Here is a 20,952-nt window from a genome sequence, read left to right as displayed (position 1 = left end):
TTTGTTGACAGCTTGTTGTGCTGCCATTACAGCTGACCTGGAGTTTTCTTTCTGAACAACTTTTCAAAGGAAATCTAAGATAAAAAGAATCATATTTGGCCAGGGAGTGTTCTGTCTCTGACTAGCAGCAGACGCTCAGAGAAAGAACACAAGAACATAGCAAGTGTTGAGTGGTATTTCCTTTAGCATAGCCCCCTAACTTTGACTGTCAGTGGCTTTTGGACTTGTGGAGCTGTAGGTTACATCCACATTTTTAACTTCTACTAGCCCTTTTCTTCCAGTAGTTTGTTTCAAATAGCATCTTGAACCAATTTTCATTTTTGAAAGTCTTGAAGAGTCTTCACATGCAACCTTTTATTTCCTTTATTTGACATTGTTTTTGAATTTTCATTTTGGCATTGGGGAATAAAAATAGAATAATTTTCTGCATTTGTTTTGCCTGAATTGGAGCTTTTCGATCTGAAGATATTCTCTTTCAAAATAAGTAAATGAGACTGAAGTGTATTTTGTATATCAGGATGTTGTCTTATAGGAAATGTAACACAACATAATCTACTGCTTACTCACATGTTTTATTGTTTCTCGGTGCTCTAAGATTTTAAGCTAGACTGGCCAGTTTATAATTTGCTTTTATTAAAAATTTTGTTTGAAAGAATTCAAACTAAAATTGTCAAAAAATACAAAATGAGTAAAATGTCATTTTTTTATGTACTGTGCTCTGAAGAAAAGTTTTGCCTACAAGTAATATTTTTAAAGTAAGCCACTGGAAAGGCTCCCCTTCACCTGGCTAGCTTGGTTCTGTCAGCAATCAGAAATTCTTAAGCATTTAAGTCCGATTCAGGGAGCTTACACTGAAGATATAGATCCCTAAAACACTCGCTGGGCCATACCTAATGCTTGGAAGTGCCTTGAGTCCCTTGGGGCTGGCAACTTCATCACTGAGGTTTCTTAGACACCTGCAATTCTTCTTCTCAGCTTGGTTGGTACTAAACTGCTTAGCAGTTTTGAGACTTGTTTTGTGTCCAGCCTAGGAGACCTATGAATATGATGCTGGACCTCACAGGTATGCTTCGAAACTGCCTGGTGTTTCAGGCTCTGAAAAAAAATAGCAGCAAACAAATTCCTTTGAGTTGCAAGAGAAGGCAACAACACCTCTCCTTTTGTACAAGAAGAGATGCCCAGAGTGCAAGGAAAAGGCTTTCATGCTTTTCTGTGCTGGAAATTGTGCCAAGGCACTCACCTCATCTCCCTGGGAAGTGCCCTGCCTAGCAATCTATAGGTGATTCTTGGGGAAGATGCACTTGTAGCACTGTGTGGAAGCAATTCCATTTTCTGTGCAGTCCTTGGCATTTCTGGTGGAGAAGTCAGCACATGTCCTCAACTTCATAGGGCAGTCATCTGAATCAGGGAGGCCAAGGTTTCAGATACTGCTACAAAATATTGCTGATCAGAGGCCAAGGTTTCAGATACCACTGCAAAAAATGACTCACGTACCTTTATCTCACGATAGTTTTTATATAAACAGACCTTGGAGAGGAACTGGGACTGAAGCCCTTTTCACAAGGGGAATGAATGCTCTAACTCCAGTCTCAGTTCACTCCTAAGTATTCCCTGGAAAGGACAGGAGGGTTTAGGAGTAGTACCCCTCCCCACACCTTCCCCTCACCTGTACTCCTGCTGTGATGGTTCATTCCTTCTTCATTATTCTTATTTCTTTACCTTTCTTCCCATCTCTATCCACAAGCAGGAATTAAAACTTTTTCTCCTGTGTGAGTTGAGTTCCCTCAGTGATGATGTGTAAGAGAGTCACCATCATGACTTCCTTCACTTTTCAGGTCAAAGAAAGGCAGTAACCCCTGATCGCAGCTGTAGTGGCCTCTCTTCTGGACCCCACTGTGCTATGATGTCAATCAGAAGGGAGGTGGCAAGGCCCTATGGAAGTGTAGGACTCTTCTTCATTGCTGTCATGGCAGCTTGGACAACTCTGTGCTCAGCTTTGGTGAATGCAGTTCTGAGGTATCTAACTGCAGATCTAAGGCTCTTGACAGGGGTCAGCAGCCTAGAGGACAAGTAATGGGAGGCTGGGTAGTACTTAAAATCTGTCTTAGTATTCTCCAGAATCTCCAGGGGTGCTGCAGAGATGTCCTTCAATAAGCAGATTATAGAAAGATGTCCCTGAATGAGCAGATTATAGAACATGATGTTTCTATGTAACAGAGATCTAGCTTGACTTCCTATGGGCATCACCTGCAATTTCTCTGTACACTAATGACTGAAAACATGGGAATATATCTGCTGCAAAAGTTATTGGGAGCTATTTTTCTCCCAATTCACCTTACAATCTGTAAAAGGAAACTTTTGGTCCTCAATCTTTCCTCTAGGAAAATTCTGCATAAACAGAGAGGCTTTTAATAATCTTATGACTTTATCCAACACTAAATAGTCCAGTTACGTCACCTGGAAAGTAGATTTAAAGATTTAAATGCTATGCTTAAAAAATGTTTCTCAGCACAGCAGAAACTGAGTATAGAACACAGGTTCTCTAGTACAACCTGAATTTGTTTATAATATCAAAACTCCTAATTAATTAACAGTAAATACTTTTTTGACTGTTTTGACCCCAAATATCCAAACTGATCCCCATATGCAAACTGATGAAGGTGTGGACTTAATTTTGGTCTTGTTTACATCAACATATGGAATGATGTGTGTCTTGCACCAGTCTAGGTCAGACTGCAGGAGGCCATATGTGTTTATTTTAGCATTTACGAATGGTTATATTTGCCTCACAGCAATGACTCGCTTTGGTTTCTATTGACAAAACCATGACTTAAGAGAATGTTTGCAAAGACAAGAACAGATGTTTCCAGGCAGCTTGCCACAGAAAGGAAAAATGCCAGTATTTACTTGTAAGCTGGTCTTGGCTGTGCCATTTTTCCAATGAGTAATGATGAACAGTAGCCATTAGTCAGTTGTTGAAAATCCTAACTTGACAACAAAGGAACGGGCTCAGAGATGCTTTTTTGTATAGTCTAATCTGTACAGTAGAGTGGAAGACAATTGCTGCAATCACTGCAACCAATTCTACCTTGTAACACTCTTTTGAAGTCATTTAATGACCAAGGAGAACCTAAAAGCCTAATAAATACATAATACGTGGATATTTCCTTCCCTTCTCTGCAAGCATGTTGGTTTCAAATTAAGCTTAAAAAGTGTACCAGACACTTTTATGAAAGTACAAAGCAATACAAACTTTCTGGAGTTAGTTTGGTGAGATTTTTTTCTTCTTCCATCATGAAGTGACCTCCTAAATCAGAGATACTAAACTCAGGTTAGTTTTAAATGGACTTTAATAAGGGGGGAAATAGTGCAATAGACTTTCAGTAGAGACAATGATGGTCTGGGAGGGCTTTGGGGAAAATTTATGTGTAAGTGTGTGTGTGCCCAACTGTAATGGGCAAGAAGGGACTGAGTTCAGTCACGCACATGCCACAGCGTGGGGTGTGTGGCTTCTGAGGACTTATGTAGAGAGTTCAGGAAAGGCAAATGAAGAGTGAGTCTACTTGGGGAGACACTACACCTGTGTGTAGCAACCACTGCTGGTGTGATACGGGTGGAAAGACGCCTGCAGACAGAGCAGAGGGGTGGGAGGGACTTGATTGTCTCCTGCACAGGGGCACGGTTCTTGGTGGGCAGTGCCAGGCCTTTGCCCTCTATGAACATTGTGACCTTTGGGAGGGGAGTTGAGTCCTTCTCCAGCTATGAGAAAATGTAATGACTTGTGAAAAGTGATGCATGTCTATTATGTCCGTGTAAGCAGGAACCTCATAGATGGAAGTGGTAATGAACTAGATAGAGTATATGACATAAACCGACTCTGCTTTTTTTTTTTTTTTTTAATAGCATGTAACACAGTGCTCTCCTCCTGGTGCAACCAGCAGTCACTACATGATATATTTTTCAGTGTCAGGAATGCAGAGAGAGCTGAGCAGGACTTTTCCTCTTACAAATCTCCAAGCAAGTTTAAAGGAATATCAGTTTACCAGAGGGGAATTTTTTAAGCTAATGTATGGAGGCATCCTCTGCAATCCCATTTTCATAATGCAACTCTTAGATATTTATTTTTGTTGTGTTTCTTATACATCTTTTTAGTTATGATGATGATTTATTTATTTTTTTTAAGAGGAGATGCTGTGTTGTTCCTTAAGTGTCATGCCACTGCCACTGCCTGGATGAAACACTGTCTGAGTAGTTCATGGGCTTACTGGTTCCACCTGCTGGTTGAACTGGTGGTGGTGACCTGTCAATCAAGTGCAGGCAGGGCTGAAGAAGTAATCTTATGAAAAGATTTTACAAATAATTCATTTCTGAGGGGTGAGGATAGAGCCTTGTCTTCATGGTACAAGCCTTCTCTCTGTTATCTTGTTAAATTCAGTTTGAAAATGCAATTTCTTAGACAGGATGGCATTACCTGATCACAAGCGTGCTTTTAGCAAGAGAAGGACAGCAACCCTCCTTGAAAATAAAAAGATGAACAAACCAACCCACTGGTATGGCAGCCCTGCTGCCTGCTTGTTCCTTTTGGGGTCTTCTGTAGCTCACACAGGGAGAGAAAGCCCAACCCCGTCATTCTTAGAGCTATGACAGATACTGCATGGCGCGTCTGAGGATTAGACCTTGCATTGGGAACGCACCTCGGAATTGTCCCAAAGAAGGAGAAAGAGGGGCTGGGGGGGCTCTACAGCTGGATTTATCTCTGGACACTGCAATGCCTATGAACAAAGGCTGGAGGTGCGAGGAGAAAATGGCTCTTGTCAGCATGAGCTTTAGGGTTGTTACCAGGGCTAGATTTTCAGAATAGTATGCGATTCCATTTACAGGGCCAGGAAAAAGCTGAATACTTACATCAAGGCAAATGGTGTTTGCTAGATGAGACTATTGCCAGAATTAGTGCTGGATTTGGGATTTTGGGTGCTCTACAGCTTAGTTCATTGTCTGAATCTTACCTGGATTTCAGTGCTGAGGTTTGATTCCAGCAGAAGTGAATCATTTTTGGTTAGTTTTTAACCTGGGAACACTAAATTATGGTTAAGGCAAAGTTAAGATAAAGTTTCTGAGATCCCATTTTGCAGACTTTAATTTTGTGCCGTGTTGTCAAAGCCCATGGAGTAGATGAGCAGCTGTTTCTACAGAGGTGAATGGTTTATATATTAGGCTTTGGAGCTAGTAGGTTCTTAAGGATCTTCAGAGATGGCCTTTAGGTCCTTTTGAAGCTTCACCTCTTCAGGATATTTTAAGAGTGCATGGCTGCATTAACCTTCTTCTGCTGGTTGCAAACCTTCATTCCTTATTTTTCTACCAAAGGAAGAAAGCTGAGAAGGTTTCTGAGGGATCATCATGGTGCTGCTACCCTTCCTGCTGCTTCAGGCAGTCGTTGCTGGCTGCCAGTGATTCAGACTGGCCTTTGAGTGACAAACTCAGAAAAGGAGAAAATGACTTTTGAATCACACACACAAGGCTTAAGTTATAATCCTGAAAAAAAAAACAAAAACAAAAATAACCATGTCAAGATATTAGTGCATGAGTAGGTCCTACAGACATCCATACTGACGCAGTTCTTAGCGTGGTTTTTTATTGTATTGATGAGTCCTTTCCCAGGCACAGTCTGGGCACAGTTCAGGAGATTAACATGTGCTACTCCCAATAAGCAGTTTGGATATGGCCATTCTCTTTGGGAAAGTGATTTAACCTTGGGGACAGGAGGCGTGCTGTACCACTTGCCCTCGGAGCCAGAGAGTAGTTGCTGGCTTGAATTATTTAGTAATACACAGCAAGCCAAATTGACTTGGGGACGAACAAGCCGATAAGTGGGTCTGAAGGGTCAGCCTAAGGAACAGTTTAATGGGAAGGGAATTCTTGCATCAGTTGCAAAGATGCTGCTCATCTGCAAACATTTGCTTTCCGTTTTAAAAGCACTGGTCTTTCAAGAATCTGTTTAGAAGGAAACCTCTCCAATTTTCTTTGTTATTTCTCATGACGTGTCTGTGACTGTGGGAATTCAGTAGCACTGTGGAGGTATGCTGCAGCGGATTACCATGCTGCCAGTAGTTTTCATGCAGCATTACTGTACCACAGTCAGAAATGGCTGATTACACAGGAGAAGGAAGGACAGAGCTGTTGTTGGGTATTTAGATAATGCCAGGTGGAATATGAATCTGATTGCATTTGACTTAAAAGCAACCTCCTTCCTTGCCTAAAAACCCTAATCCCACCCCTGAAAATCTTTCAGCTGCCTTCCATGGTAATTTATTTTAATGATTTTTGTAGGATCAAGAATTCTCTGAAACAGCTTGTACTTTGTCCATTCGCAGCAAGGTGACTCTCCATCTTTCGCTAAGATACTTCAGGCTGATTCTCATACCAAATTCATTTCCATTTCTGCTATATGAACCTGCAACATAGGTTATGCAATTAGAAGGAAAGTGTTTGCAGAAATGATAAGAAAAACTGGTAAATGAAGTCTGCTATACACTGTCAGTCACACTGATGCTATTCTAATAAACACAAACATCTTTTTGTGTTTCCAGTTTAAAGAGATAGAGTAAAACAATGTAAGTCCAAAATTGTCTCTCTTTCCTTGCAGTGCTTAAATACGTATAATGTTATACATACCAAAAATATGCTGTGAGCATTGCTGACATAAAGTAGAGTACTAAAAAGGCAATGCTATGGTTAGTGTCATAGTTAAAGCATTATACTTAACAGGCTTTCCATTCAGTAACAGGGCCCCTTTCTGTGAATGCACTATATACAGTCTTTATGCAATTAGGAGCATTTTTTAGGGTAAGTGTTTGGTTTTAGGAAGGGGTTTTGCCTTCAAGTCAAATGCAGTCAGATTTATATCCCATCTGTTATTATCTAAGTGGAGCCTTGTCTTTCAAAGGAGATTTGTCTTATAGAGTGTACAGATTGGGCAGCCTTCAATTTAGAAGTAGATGCAAAATACTTTTCCAAGTGTTGCCCTATAATTTTTTCCTTCGTTTATTTTTTATTTTTTCTGTGCACTATTCAAACTTTGCTTGCAAGACAAATCAGTCATTTCCTTGTGGGAAATGTTATTCTGTTCTTTCACTGTAGTTTCTGAGTGCTTCAAAAATGCTAATATAACAGTGGCAGTTCAGAAGAGGTGATGTGATATCTCTACTTAATAAATCAGGAGAGAAGGCTGGTGGTTGAAGTATATGTCCAAGAATGTTTGCTAATTTGAGGGGCCCACTGTGATGACCTAATTTCTTGGACCAATGTATTTTGTGTGATCAAGTCATATTCTCTGTTGTTGATTTCAGTGGCATCAGTAAGTGCTCAGGGGCTCTGTAATCTGGGCTTCTGGGATTGAAACTAAAGAAATGAGGAATACTTATTTAGTGACCTGCTGATCCAAAATTTAGTGTAAAGGGCTTCTCTAACATTATGTAAAAAGTGTGGGGCAGAGGCTTGCATACAGTGCTTTCTTCAAGGATAATGTTCCTTTCTGTAATCTGGAGGCTCTCTCTTCTGACCCTACAATTCCTTTGAGTATCTGTAACAAATGTGACAGAACTCTAGTGAGTGATGGCCTCTCTAGCTGCACCTCTGATCCTTAAAACAGATACCAACTGACAGGTTAGAAGACAGATAATTTGCTTAAAGAGAATACTCAGAGAAAACAGTCCAAACCACTTCAGCTTTGACAGCTTGTCCCAAATTTTCCCTATTTTTTGCATGAAATAGGATGGTCTATGTGTACATTAAAAATGCACCCATATTTTATCTTACAGTAGTCATCTGATGAGAGTACTTGACTTAATGTCTTCCTTCAGCTTAATTTCCTGTTGCATACTCTTCTACTTGCAAACAGCTCATCCTTGCTCAAAGCTGGTCTGTAATGTCAGCTCGGTGACATTAGTTTACTACACTGGGTGGTGTTGCTGAGTATTTAAAACTATCCATTAGCCTGCTTACAATGCATAATGAACTTATGCACTTTAAAAGCTTATGCAGTGTAGCAAGATTCCTGGCAAGTGTGGAGGAAAAAGGTGTTAAGGAAAGCTGGCAGCTTCTTAAAGAAAAGATATTAAATGCAAACTGTTCCAATATGGAGGAAAGTTAAGGATGTGCAGTAGAAGACCAGTGCAGCTAAATCATGATCATTTCATTGCCTATAAAGAGAAGTTTTCTTTTTACAAAGTGGGAAGTAGGTCAGATTTCCAGGAATAAGGATAAAAGAAGAGCATATAGGGACAATAAAATCAAAAGTCTCAAGGAAGAAAATGAAACGTAGGTATCCAGATGAGTAACAGGTGGTAAAAACTAGTTCTTTATGTACATTTGTAATAAAGGGAAGACTGAGGAAAGCATTAGAGGGTGAAATGGATCAATGGATGACGTTGGGAAAGTCAACATATATTTTTTCTGTTTGCTTGGGTCTTTCCTAGGAAAATATAGGGACTTTGCTACTGCTGTTAATGTAGGGGGACTGTACTGCTACCACTACCCTGGGTAGGTGGGCAGGTGTCTGGGTGCCAGATCTCACATGCACAAGTGTTTCTTTACAGCCTGATATCTACATTGCGGTGTACATCTCTTATCCCCACCCACCAATTTTAGGACGGTTTGTCTAGAGGAAATGGTTGTACAATACATGAAATACTGATTGAATAAGACTTGGAAAGTGTTTAGGGACGATCCACTGTCAGAATGGAGGTATTAGCCAGGGGGCTCCCAGAGGTGGCTGCTTTGCAAGTGCTGTTCAGTACTTTTGTTAATGGTTTAGGTGGCGGTGGCATTGAGTGTGATAACAATGTATAGAGGGCACTAAGCTGGGAAGGATAAAAGGCAATATGAAAGGAAGGGCTACAATTCGAAGTAGACATAATCAGTCGGAGAAGTAATCATAAAATGAACAGTCACATTTCAACAGGGACATGTTCTATATACCACTCTTAGGAGTAACAAACTTCATAGATACAGCTTGGGGAATAACTTCCTAGGGAGCAGTTATTCAGGAAAAAAGCCTGAGTTACAGTAAACCACAAGCCAGGATATGAGTCAACAATGTTATGCTGTGGTATGTAGCATTCTGGGGTGAATAGAGAGGAATATATACTGCAGGACATAAGAAAAAAAAATCCTTCCTTGGCTGGAGTAGCATGTCAAGTCGCAGTACACTATACCTTGAGAAAGATGTAAATTGCATACAAGAGTATGCAAAGGAGAGAAATGAGACTGAACAAATGGTCCCAAAAAGCATGACTGATAAGTATGTAAGATAAGTATGTAAGTTGAGTGAAGTGGTGTTATTGGAGGTAAATAGCAGCAACGTGGTTAGTGATTGTTATAATCTTCAATATGGGCTGCTGAAGAAAGGGAGAGAATAACCCATTTTCTCTGTCTGTGTTAACACTAACGCTAAAGACCATAAGTTCCAGCAAGAGAGCTGGTGCTGCCATGTTAAGAGTAGTCCAGCACTGGAATAGTTTGCCTGGCGAGTTTATTGAATCTCCATCTTTGAATGCCTTCAAGAACAATTAGGAAAATATCCTCTGGCAATAATATAGGTTGTAGTACACTTTGCTGTGGGGAGGGGCATTTCTTGAGGCTTCTTCTAGATGTAATTGAGTTGTTTTCTGACATGCTTCCTCTCTCTCTCTCAAAAAATCCTTTTAATCCTTGGTGAATATCACTATTCTACAGAAAGGAATTTCTTAAAATTTAGTAAATCATAGCAGTCATCTTGGTACAGGGCCTCATGGGACAGTGCTTTAAACTACTAATATGTTTGACCAAGTGCTGAAGCTGTAAGAGTCCCAGGCCAGCACATCTTAGCTGGGCAAAACTCCGTGAGCGTGTTCCTTACAGACAGAGTAAGGACTGGAACTTGCTTTCTAATCAACATATTTTCTGAAGACTTCAAAAATGCATGTAACAGTCTGACATACCAGCTGTCACCAGAAATCGTGTCCCCCACCGACACCCGCGTGCGGTGCGTTGTCACTCATGTCACACAGAGAAGGAGTGTTGACAAGCCCTCTTGCTAGTCACCTTAGAAAGGGAGAAAAGAAACCAGGGTTCAGCAAAGGAGAGCTGGAAATCACAGGAGAGCGTCAGAAACGACAGAACCAGAACAGTCTGAGCAAGGAGCTGGTGGACTGACCCAGGGCTTTTACAAGCCCAAGAGGGAATGCAGGCAGCAAAAGGGAAATTTTCTCTAGCCTCATCCGTGTTTAGCTTGACGTTCAGGACTTATTTGAACCTCTCTCATTATGGGACAGAGACGCAACGCCATTCATGGCCAGTCTTACCAAGTTCCAGAGCCTCAAGTAACTCTACTTGTGTTTGTGTTAAAAGTGAACCATGTTTTCTTTTGACTTAGAAGCCGAACTTGATTTCCAAGCCAATGCTCGACAGCATCCTTTGTCTTCGTGATGACAGATGGAAATATGTCCGGAGCGTGCTGACCCCAGCCTTCAGCGATACCAAACTGAAAGAGGTAAGCTGTAGGCAATGTTGCTTTCCTGATTTAGAAGACATAATGGTTTTCTTTTGTGCGAGCATCTACTTATATAGCTCCATATTAAGGATAGCTTAAAAAATCTGCTACTCTTTGCCAGTTTACTTAGATCTTAGTAGCATGTCCAGTAGAGAATGTGTAGAATGTGGTTCAGCTCACAGACTGGTGTAAATCAGAATAGCTAATCTGAAGGTATGATCCTCTGTCTTTCTCTGTATAAGCCAGTTTGTCCATAAAAGTGTAGCAAAGTCAAAAAAGAGCCTTACCCCAACCCTTTTAGGAGTAAGCTAAAGTACAGAAAAGGTTATTGCTCCCAACTGGAGCATAGCTTTTCATTATTTGCAGAGTCAGCAGCTCTCATGTTAACACAGGAACTGCTGTCAGTCTATTTTCATTTCTCCATCTCCTTCCCCCCTCCTTCTTTTATTCTTTAATCCTTTCATATAATAAAATAAGTCACTGGAACAGAATGTCATTGCCAGATAAATACCTCTGACTGAAAATAAATGTCTCCGTGCTGACCTGCTGCTAATTTCCTATAAGTGTCTCAGCATTTCCTTAACCATGGGAACCCATTACCCAGTAACAAAGTTCTATTCCAGTGACACGATATCTCTTAATTAAATGCAGATAAATGATCGACTGCTTAAAGTCGCCTTTCAAGGGAAAGAGAAAAAAAACAATAATAACCAACAAACCACCATCTCTTCCTTTATGTATTTTATTCTGAAAGGGAAGCATGCCTCACTCCAGTGCCCAGTCCTCGGCTGTAAAATTTTCCACTGGGCAGACGCTTGTGTTGTTTTGACATGCCGCTGTCGAAATCCACAGTAACATCTAAATGCGTCTGGCTCTTTCAGCTCTATAGACAGCGGTCGCTTAGCAACGCCGGCTGTCACCTCCTTATTATGGTAAATTCTAATTGGCCGCAAGCCTGCTGGAGATGCTGATTAATCACAACTGACAATACCATTGGTTATGCGCCTCGACATTTGCTCTGTCACCGGCTCCATCGCCGAGTTTTATAGACGCGAGGATTTTTAAATATTCAGGCGATTAGTCGCTAATGGTGTGGCGGGAGAGGGGAGTTCTGCATTTTCCGAGCTGAAATTAATCCGCCTTGCTGCAGGTCATCGGCAAAGCGCGGCTCCCAGCTTCGGCTCTTTGCTGTCGAACTAACAAAAGATAAAGCCGCGCTCCCCTCCATTTGCGCAGAGCAACCTCTGCCGGCACTGGCAGAGCGAGGTGAGGGTGAGCGGGCAGAGGCCCCGTGCGTCCTGCTTTGGGGCCTGGCAGAGGCACGTTTGCAGGGTCTGACTCGTGAAACTGAGGCGGGAGAAGTCCCATTGCTTGCTTTGCGCTGCTTGGTGGCAGAGCTGCAGGGCCGGAGGAGATGGAGGTAGAAGGCAAAGTGGCGGGCCAGCCAGCACCTCGCACCCAGTTCACCTGTGGAAATTGCGACCTTTAGTTTTAGCTCGATGGTCAGCTTTCCCTGTGCTGCCTCTTCCAAACTCTGTATAAAGGGTGGAGGCTCCATGTTACCCAGAAATGGTAATTTTCTCCTCCCAAGTCTATAGAAAGTGGGAAAACAAGAAGAGAGAGAAGGGTCTCTCTAAAAGGCCCGACTTCGTTCCAGTCTCATGTCTTCACCAGAAGACCGTCTGTCCCTGCACAGAGTAAATTCGGCAGTAAATTGCCGGCAGTAGATTTGTGTTAGCTTAAGAACCTCTTTTGAATGGATGTACACCTCAGCCTTGCATTTCACTTTCAACCCAAATAGATGAATAGTCCTGGGATTTGAAGTTAATGCAACTTAACTTCTCGCTCATATGCTTCTCTTGCTGTTGCTTAATTTAGAAGCCATACCAACACTTCTCAAAGGAAATCAATGCTCATTAATTATGATCCCACTTTTTAACTCTCCCATATTTAGTACTCTGTCAGAACCTCTGCAGCATGGAAATGGAAATATTGTGTTCTAGTATTGGCCATACTACAGAGTATTCACGATTATGTAGAAGTCATCCTGTTTATAATAAACTCTTCCTCTCTAACCCAAAGGAAATAGAAATGAGTTATTTTTGCTATGAATTTGTTGCATAAGAACCTGGGTTTTTTGTTTTATATATATTTATAAACACTGCTAGACCCATATCTCATTTCTTCTCCTGGGATACTGATTTGTTTGCCACAGATATCTGAACTTTAGAAAAAAGCAAACAGAAAAACCCACCACAATCTTCCTACCACCCTGTTCACCCTGGATGTCTACTTTGCCTTCACATAATATCAGAGTCACCCTAGAGAATGGTTCCCCCCAAGTGTTGCAGCTCCCAGCTCTGCTCTGAACATAGGCTTGCCTGTCTGGATGCTCTGAGAGAACTGGGAGCTATTAGCCTGTGACAGAGCTATAAATGTTAACAACTCTTTGTGTTCCCCATAGCAATCCCTTCAGACAAATGATGTGCAGAGTTGAATACAGACTCCTGATATCTCCATTTCCGAAACACAAGAATCTACTATGAGACTGAAAGACAGCTTCAGTACTAGCAATAACGAGAAGCTGGTCATCCACTCCTTGAGCTGGCTGCTATGGGACAAAACCCAAGGCAGAGATAATATATATGTGCTAGGATTTGAACTGTAATGCCCCACAGAGACATCTAGCTGCTGTGGCTGGGGGTGGAAGTGTGCTTTGCGCTTTTGTCTCAGTGGTATTGGTGTAGTGTCACTGAGAAGTTCACTAAGCGTGAGGAATTTCACTTCAGTTTGGCAAACGTCTCCAAGAGCTGGTCACCAAATGAGAAAAAGTTGATCCCAGAAGTTTGCAAAGTTATGAGCAATTAATTGAAACCAGAGGTTATAGAGCGGTTGGGGAGCCAGTGCTGTGATTGCTGCTTGCATGAAGAGAATTGATTCCCTAACATTTTTAAAGAATTTTCTAGCATTTTCTGTTTTTGCTCTCTGTACCCTCAATTCCTCACTTTAAAAGCTGTGCTCTGCTACTGTTGTTTTTTAACTCTATAAACTGTTGTTTTTATAGAGTTCCATACTCTCTGTTCCCCTTTTTCAATTTTCATTTTCAAATGTGTATGCAAAGATTAATAAAGTAGTCCACTCCAGCTGAAGGAAGCTTTGGATCCAGATAACGTTAAATTCAACTACAGTAATGGTGAGCATAGCGTAAGTCAACAGACTTTTAGGCTTGATCCTGCAGTAAGATTTAGTAGTCTTACCCCTGTGAGATGCCACTGGGGTTGGTAGCAGATTTGATAATAAGCTCTTCACAGTGAGCCCCCTGAATATACCATACAGTGCCATTGCTATGGGAGCACTGAGAATGAGAAATGAGAGAGAGGAAGCAGAAGAACCAAGAAGTTTCACTTCCAGCTTTGCCACTGACTGTCTCAGTGTGATCTGGTAAAAGCTGCCTAAATTCTCTCTACATGAAACATCCTTCATCTGTTAATGGGAATATTACCAACCACTGAAAGTTGATCCAAGGTGTAATGCATGAGGAATTTGTGAAGTAATATAGCTGGAGGTTCTCAAGTAAAAGATGCAGTTCCCTGTGTTCCTGTCATGCTCTCCTCAGCTATTATATATTGAAATGAGCTGATATCTTAGTGATCGTGGTGTACTGATCTTGATTCCCTATTTAGTGTTTCTTACTTAGTTTCTCCCCTTTTTGCTGTGGTGCTTGTGATGATCCTGCAGTTCTGGACCCCTTGTCAGACTTGATAAATAGCTTGGCTCTCTTTTACAGCCAGCACCAGCAGAAAACCCATTGATTTTTATTTATTCTGATGGTGCTGCAGTACTCTTGTCATCTCCTATCAGTATGCTGGGAATCCTCTCCTCCATTAACTAACCATTAAAACAAAACAGAACACAAAAATTAAAGAAGAGAGTGCAACATAATGTAGCATTGTCCTAAATAACCTGTGAAGTGGAGTTTGTGTTACGGCATTTTTTTATCAATTGAAGGGAGACACAAGGCAGAACTTGTGATAAGTTGACAGAACAATGCAAGAAAATCCTCTAGTGTCAGTCTCAGGCACATAGATCTTCCATATCCCACTAGTACATAGGATCTGGCAGTGCAGCTGTTGAGATTTCCTTGATTTTCTCTCTACTCTACTCTTGCACAGTGGTCAGAGGCATTTTGGAAGAGTGTCTGCAAGTTGCAATTGCTATTCAGCAAAGCAAGTGCACTCACCTGAGATGATACAAATCACTAACTTAAGAGCTGATATGTGAAATGTGCATATCCTAGAGCCAAGAGTCAGTGTCTGCTTGAGTTGCTCTCTTTGGTAAGTTGTGCCCGTCAGTAGCAGAGCCCCACTGTGAGGTGATGGAAACACACCTCTGCTCTTTTCCTGGTTTTAGTCAGTGACTTGATATCTGGAGCAGAAGAGATTCTTATGCTGGGGGTGTATCTTGTTTTCCTTCTTCTTTCCTTATATTTCATACCATTTGTGGGACAAGAGGCCTGCCATGACCTTGCTATACTATATGTGAACAGTAAAGGTTTCTGGTGTGTCTCTCGACAGTGAATACAATCCAGGCTTCTTGGATGCTAAGAATAAGGGGAATAATCATGGTAAATACTGAGGTCCACATCTAACTAGAGGAATGTGACTCCGATGCCTTTGAACAGTGCAAACATCCCCATGCACCGTGCATACGCAGAATCGGAAACTAATTGTTGTTATGTGCCAAATAGCAAATTGGCAGGATTTATACAGCAAAGCCCCTGGCATCACGAAAACCCTAACCCCAAATGCTCTCCTTTGGCAGAAGAAAGAAATTTGGACTCTGGGCTACTCTTGCTACTAGATAACTGGCAAATCAAATATTTACAGGGACCATATTGTTTAGATTTTTCTTCATCCTGTTACTCTCAGCCAATCTGAACACAGAGCAGCTGGGGTTTGTTTACCCACCAAGAACTGAATCTCAGGCAGGTTATGCAGCTTTTATGTTCTGACTGGCAAATGATAATGTATAGGAAGTTAGTGATACCCAAGGCAGTGTAGATCAACATGTCTGTTACCGTGCCTGTTTTCAAAGTTTGCTGTGGTTCACCTCCCCCAACACTATTTTATTTTTCTTGATGATTGAGCAAAGAGTTTAAAGTATTAAGGGACTTGAGTACATTTCACTCTGTGGTCTTTGTAGTTGGCAAACTTGGATTAATTTATGTCCCTCAAGGGAATAGAAACCCAAACCCAAACCCAGGATTCCTAAGTAGATATCCCCCGTAGCTTTCATATGCAAATAATTGTCTCATTGATATGACTCTGTCCTATAATACTAACAATAAATCAAATCCATGTGCCCCTCTCCCCACTTTCCCGCTTAGATGTGCTAATAAAAATATCTTTTTGTCTAGAAATAAATTGCTACGGCGTTTTGAAAGGCTGGCGGAACGTGGAAAGTTCAGAGGTGCTGCGAGATGCCCTGGCCAGGCATATGTGCCCCTGCCATCCCTGCCAGCTGTTGGAAAGCAATAGCAGCCAGCTGGGTGGTTTCAGGTCTGGTGATGTGCTGAAGAATGAAAGAGAAAATAAGGCAATAAAAGGAAAAATTTGAAATGATCACCATCTGTTTAGAAAACATCGTACCTGTTAAAATATGGATTTTCATTTTGTTCTCCTTGACTGACTCAGTTCATTCGAAGGGCTGGACCCAGAGATTATAAAGCATTTTGCCCTGGTTTGATTTGTTGAACAGAAATGTATTAATTTTGTTGAATCATTTGAGAAGAAGCTCACTGCAGGGGACCTTCTTTAGAAAGCCAAAAGGGGCAGAAAACTGCCACATAACATGGTATGCACCTCCCAAACATATATACCAGCTGCTTTTACAGAATACTAATCTGGATTCAGAATTGTTTTGTGAGATTCCTGTTGCACAGCCCAAATCAATCCAGCTTTGAACTGAAAGGGTGACATCCTGCTCTGTCCCGTGTAGGTACGGGACTTCGAGAACAGCTAGACACATTCTTGACTAAGACTTCTGCCTTTGGAGAACATGTTGGATGCTCCCACGTTGGCCTTTTGACTGCATACAGTCTTGCCCATGTGTTGGGATGGCAGCGTGCCTGTGCACGAAGTGTTATGCCAGTTTCACGGAGGTAGAAGTGCCAAACAAAATGGACTTGGCTGGGCAGCCTGCATAGCTTTTGGAGTGTGCTGAGAGGCTGCAGTAAGTCTTTTTTGGTAACAAGAATGTCAGAATAGTAGGACAAGTCTGTTCTCATATTTGTTGACATCCGTATGCTGAAGGAGGTTGCTCAGGAAGGAAAGACGGGTTGCTGTGCATATGTCTGCTAATGCTTGGCTGCTTGGCATAACTGAGGCAAGACTTGGGTATTAAACTGCAGGAGGATCTGTCACTAGTCTCTGTGGAGGAAGCAAATAATGCCATTAGGGTAATGGCTAGATTGCTGCTATGCCCTAACTCAAAGTAAGCAATTAGAGTCTTCCTCTGCCCCCCTTGAAGGTGTAATCAAGGTAAGTGTCTGGTGCTGTTCATATGAAACAAGTTATAGAGAGACTTTAAGGAGGTCCTGATGGTTGCCTATGTCTGTTTTCCATGAAGTGCTGAAGAGGAAGACTATTTCACTGTTAGCCAGACAGGGTGTGGGTAGGTCTACCTGACCATCATTTGTCAGCAAATGGAAAGAACCACTAGCTGAACAAATTCACACGAGTGTCCACTTAATGAAGGTTGCCACTCCAGACAACCCTCTCCTCAGCACTCTTCCCACAGCACGGCAGCACTCTTCCCACAGCAAACTGTAGTGATATACATGGTGCTTTCCCGATGTACTCCTTAAATCCCTCAAACTGAGGGATGGCAAGATGGAAATACTAGGCCTCTGGTGATGACATCTTTATAAGACTTTGAGACCACAGAAAATATTATTCCTTCCGCTCAGTAGTATATGTAGCCTAAATGTAATGGCCTGTAAATATGGATCATGATAGATCATCAGCTGGGACAGGGAATGATTAAAAAAAGAGAGGAATGTTTTTGCTTAGTCACTCTCTGTGTATGTAGCCATAAATGGACAAGAACCAAAGGTCAGGTAAGCAACAAGACCTCTTGAATTTAGGCCCAGAGCTGGAGAAAGGCACCCCTGTAATAGTGCAGGCAATCCTAGCAATTCATCTCACCTGTGCAAAAGTGCCTGACCACACCTGCAGAGGGTCCTGAGAGCTCCATCCCATCTACTGGATAAAACTAATTTAGAATAATTGATTTGTTAATTATTATTATTATTTATTTTACATTTTAACAATTTTCACAATAGAATGCATTCCTTTCTAGATGACACCGCTAATAAACCAGGCTTGCGACGTCCTGCTGAGTAACTTGAAAGTCTATGCAGATTCTGGCAAAGCTTTTGATATCCAGAGGTACGTTCAACATACCAGAAATTAGTAGCAGATTTTAAAAAAAAAAAGAATGTCAATAGCAGCAATTATTCTAAATATTCACTTACTGTATGTATAACAAGATTTATTTTTTTCTCTTGCTTTTATAAGTGGAGATCATAAGATAGAGGATGTGTCTGATGATAGATGCCTTTTCTTCATGGGGAGAGCCATTGCATACTTGAAAAGTAATTTTGGGAATGCATCTAATGTATTTCTAGCTGTTTAATGGAGTTTTAACAGCTGGAAGCAGAAAGAAAAGCTGCACCAGTCCCTGTCCAGTCTGCTCTGTACCGTCTGCCAATAATGTACAAATATAGGAATTGATCTAGTATCAAATCCCTCTAGTCCATCACTTTCTTGTTTGTTTGTTTGTTTTTTGTATGACTTTTTTTTGAGCACTTAATCATTCTTATCACATTCCTACTAACCCTGTCTAATAGCACGCTAGCCTTTTGTGAAACAATGAGATCAGTATTCCATATGAGAATGCACCACTGATTTATAAAATGACACTTTAATATTTTCCATACTGTGCTTTCTCCCATTTGTTATGCATTTAAGATCCTATTATCATTTTTTGTTGCTCTTTCAGCAGAGATCTTCACTGAGCTGTTCACAATACTGTCTAGCCCCTTCTCTGAGCACATACAATTCTTCTAGGATCTCTGTACGGTGAATGAATAGTTCAAATGTATCGTTACTGTTAGGCACTCTTTTGTGTACACTTCATTTGCTAGGTTGGTCAGCACCTTCTGAAGATCCTCGTGATTTTTCCCTCCCTGGAACAGTGCAAATAATTTTGTTTCATCTAAAGGATTGGATATTTGGTCACTGTTCAACCATCTCTTGTCCAGTAAATGTATATGTGTGCATGCAAGTGTCTGTGTGCACAAAGATCTCTTTATATCAAATATCTGAGGAGTTACTATGAGACTCTGAGATACATTGCATTTAGCCTAGTACTCTGATGAAAATTGACCTTTTCAGTCCTTCTCGGTTTTTCCCTTTTTTCCATTTGTCCTGTTTCTTTGCCTGGTCTTTTAGCTATTGATCCATGATAAGGTTTCACCTCTCAAGAGGCACTTTGGAAAAGACTTTGAAAGTAGAAATGAATGATGTTGACCATCTCAGAATATGTTCTTCCAGTTATTTTATCATACTACCATTTCAGCCAGTTCGACATATATAAATGTGATTCTCATTGCACTGCAGTTTCCCAAAACTGCCTTGGGAGCTATTTTTTGGCTGTAGATACCCTATTTGCAACCTTCTGTCTTCTTGTACATTAGTTGGCTTTAGCCGTTTTGTGTTTTGTCAACAACTCAAAGTGTAGGGTTTAAGCTTTTTCAATAACTGGGTGAGGAAAATGATTGAGGGCTTTTGAGATTATTGTTTTATTGCAGAACCCCTCTTTTAACATTTCAACATCCAGTAGTGCCTTTTTGTTTTGTGTAAGAGTTGAAAATCCAGACAAGTTACTTAGCTTTGCAGCATTGTTGTTATCTTTAGAATCAGCTTTGGTGTCCTCAGAATGACAGTGATCCAAGGATTATAGCTTGAGATGTTCTGCTTCACAGTATACACACAGGATATACTGGGCCTGAGTCCTGTCCTCTTGATTCATGCTTACTTAAGTTAAAACATCAGAGAATTTGATATTAGCCTTCTGTAGAAAAGAACAGTCATAGAAAAACATAAAAAATCAGCCATTGCAGACTTGATCAACAGATCAGACTAACCAAATTACAAGGATATTTCACATTCTTAGTCCGTTATCTCAAAACTAGTATAGCTGCTAAGGGACATTAGAAATAAAAATGGTGAGACAACTGGATAGATAGCCAGGTATGTGAGGAGAGATTCAATAAGTTCTAAAATTTCAATGCCAAGGTCTGCAGATCATTTGTAGTTCTCAAAGCATTTGCTGCCACTCTGCAGAGATACAGGCTTCACTTGGAGACAGTTCCCCTTGGTTTTGACCAGGATTTTGCATTAGAAAGGAGCTATTAAGAACTCAAAGGAAATCCTTACTAGGAAATTTTACTTAAGGACTTCTTGTGACTCTTGTGAGAGTTCAGACTGGACAGGTAGGAGACATTGTTTCTGCAGTTTTGAGAAAGAGATTACCTCTTTTGCATGTATACTACAATAATGCTTCTGAATTTCTGTTGCATTAGATTTCTAGATAATAAAAAATGAAGTATTTTTTTTTAATATATAAATTACTAGTAGAATTATTGAGCTATATGAAAACATGTTCACTTTGTAGAGGGAGAGGAGGTGATAGTTGTTATTAAACATCAGCATTTGTCAGAATGATGGAAATAACCATGGGCAAAGCTCAAATCTGAAAGCAAAAAGAAAATCAGAGACAAAAATTAATGTTATGTGGTGTTCGTAGAAGCAAGATATTCATGGATATGTAAGTTGTAGCTAATGATTTGTCATTCTTAATGCAGGTGTTACAACTGCTTTACCTTGGATGTTGTTGGTAGCGTAGCTTTTGGTACACAGGTGGACTCTCAGAAGAATCCTGATGACCCCTTTGTTAAGAATTGCAGAACATTCTTTGAAATGTCTTTGTTTAAGCCTCTTCTTATTCTAATCCGTAAGTACAGTCCACCTTTGTTTACTCCATTATGGTAATTTTCTGAAAGTCATTCTGAAATTGCAAAACATACGGAAGCAGGAGCAGGAAGATGTATTGTGAGCTTTATTTCAGAAGTGTTCAGAATTCAGCCTACAGTCCATGAAACCCTCTAGATTTTCATGGTATGCTTTACAGCTCCTGTCATCATTAATGCAACTTCCTCCAGAAACCAAGAGTCACAGAAGGCAACGCTCCAGCTTGATTTGAGAGGAAGGTTTCTGGCACCTGTAGCCTGTGGGCTACACTTCTGTTTTCAAACAGAGTTACAGCAACCTAATCTATATGTTATAAATAAAGTGTGGCCC

At 40.9% G+C, this 20,952-nt stretch overlaps 1 protein-coding gene across 12 annotated transcripts in view; it reads left to right on the top strand.

Moving 5' to 3' along the window:
• Positions 1–20,952, top strand: part of TBXAS1 (thromboxane A synthase 1) — a 266,052-nt gene that overhangs the window by 152,062 nt on the left and 93,038 nt on the right. For all 12 annotated transcript variants that reach the window (XM_080558646.1, XM_080558644.1, XM_080558643.1 and 9 more), the window contains 3 exons: positions 10,412–10,528; positions 17,888–17,976; positions 20,457–20,605. In XM_080558646.1, coding sequence (XP_080414772.1) covers positions 10,412–10,528; positions 17,888–17,976; positions 20,457–20,605 — 355 coding nt within the window. The remainder of the gene's footprint in view (positions 1–10,411; positions 10,529–17,887; positions 17,977–20,456; positions 20,606–20,952) is intronic.

The sequence above is a fragment of the Anser brachyrhynchus genome, assembly GCF_964034855.1.
Source record: "Anser brachyrhynchus genome assembly, chromosome: 1".
Taxonomy (NCBI): Eukaryota; Metazoa; Chordata; class Aves; order Anseriformes; family Anatidae; genus Anser; species Anser brachyrhynchus.
This window is presented reverse-complemented; position numbering and strand designations above follow the sequence as displayed.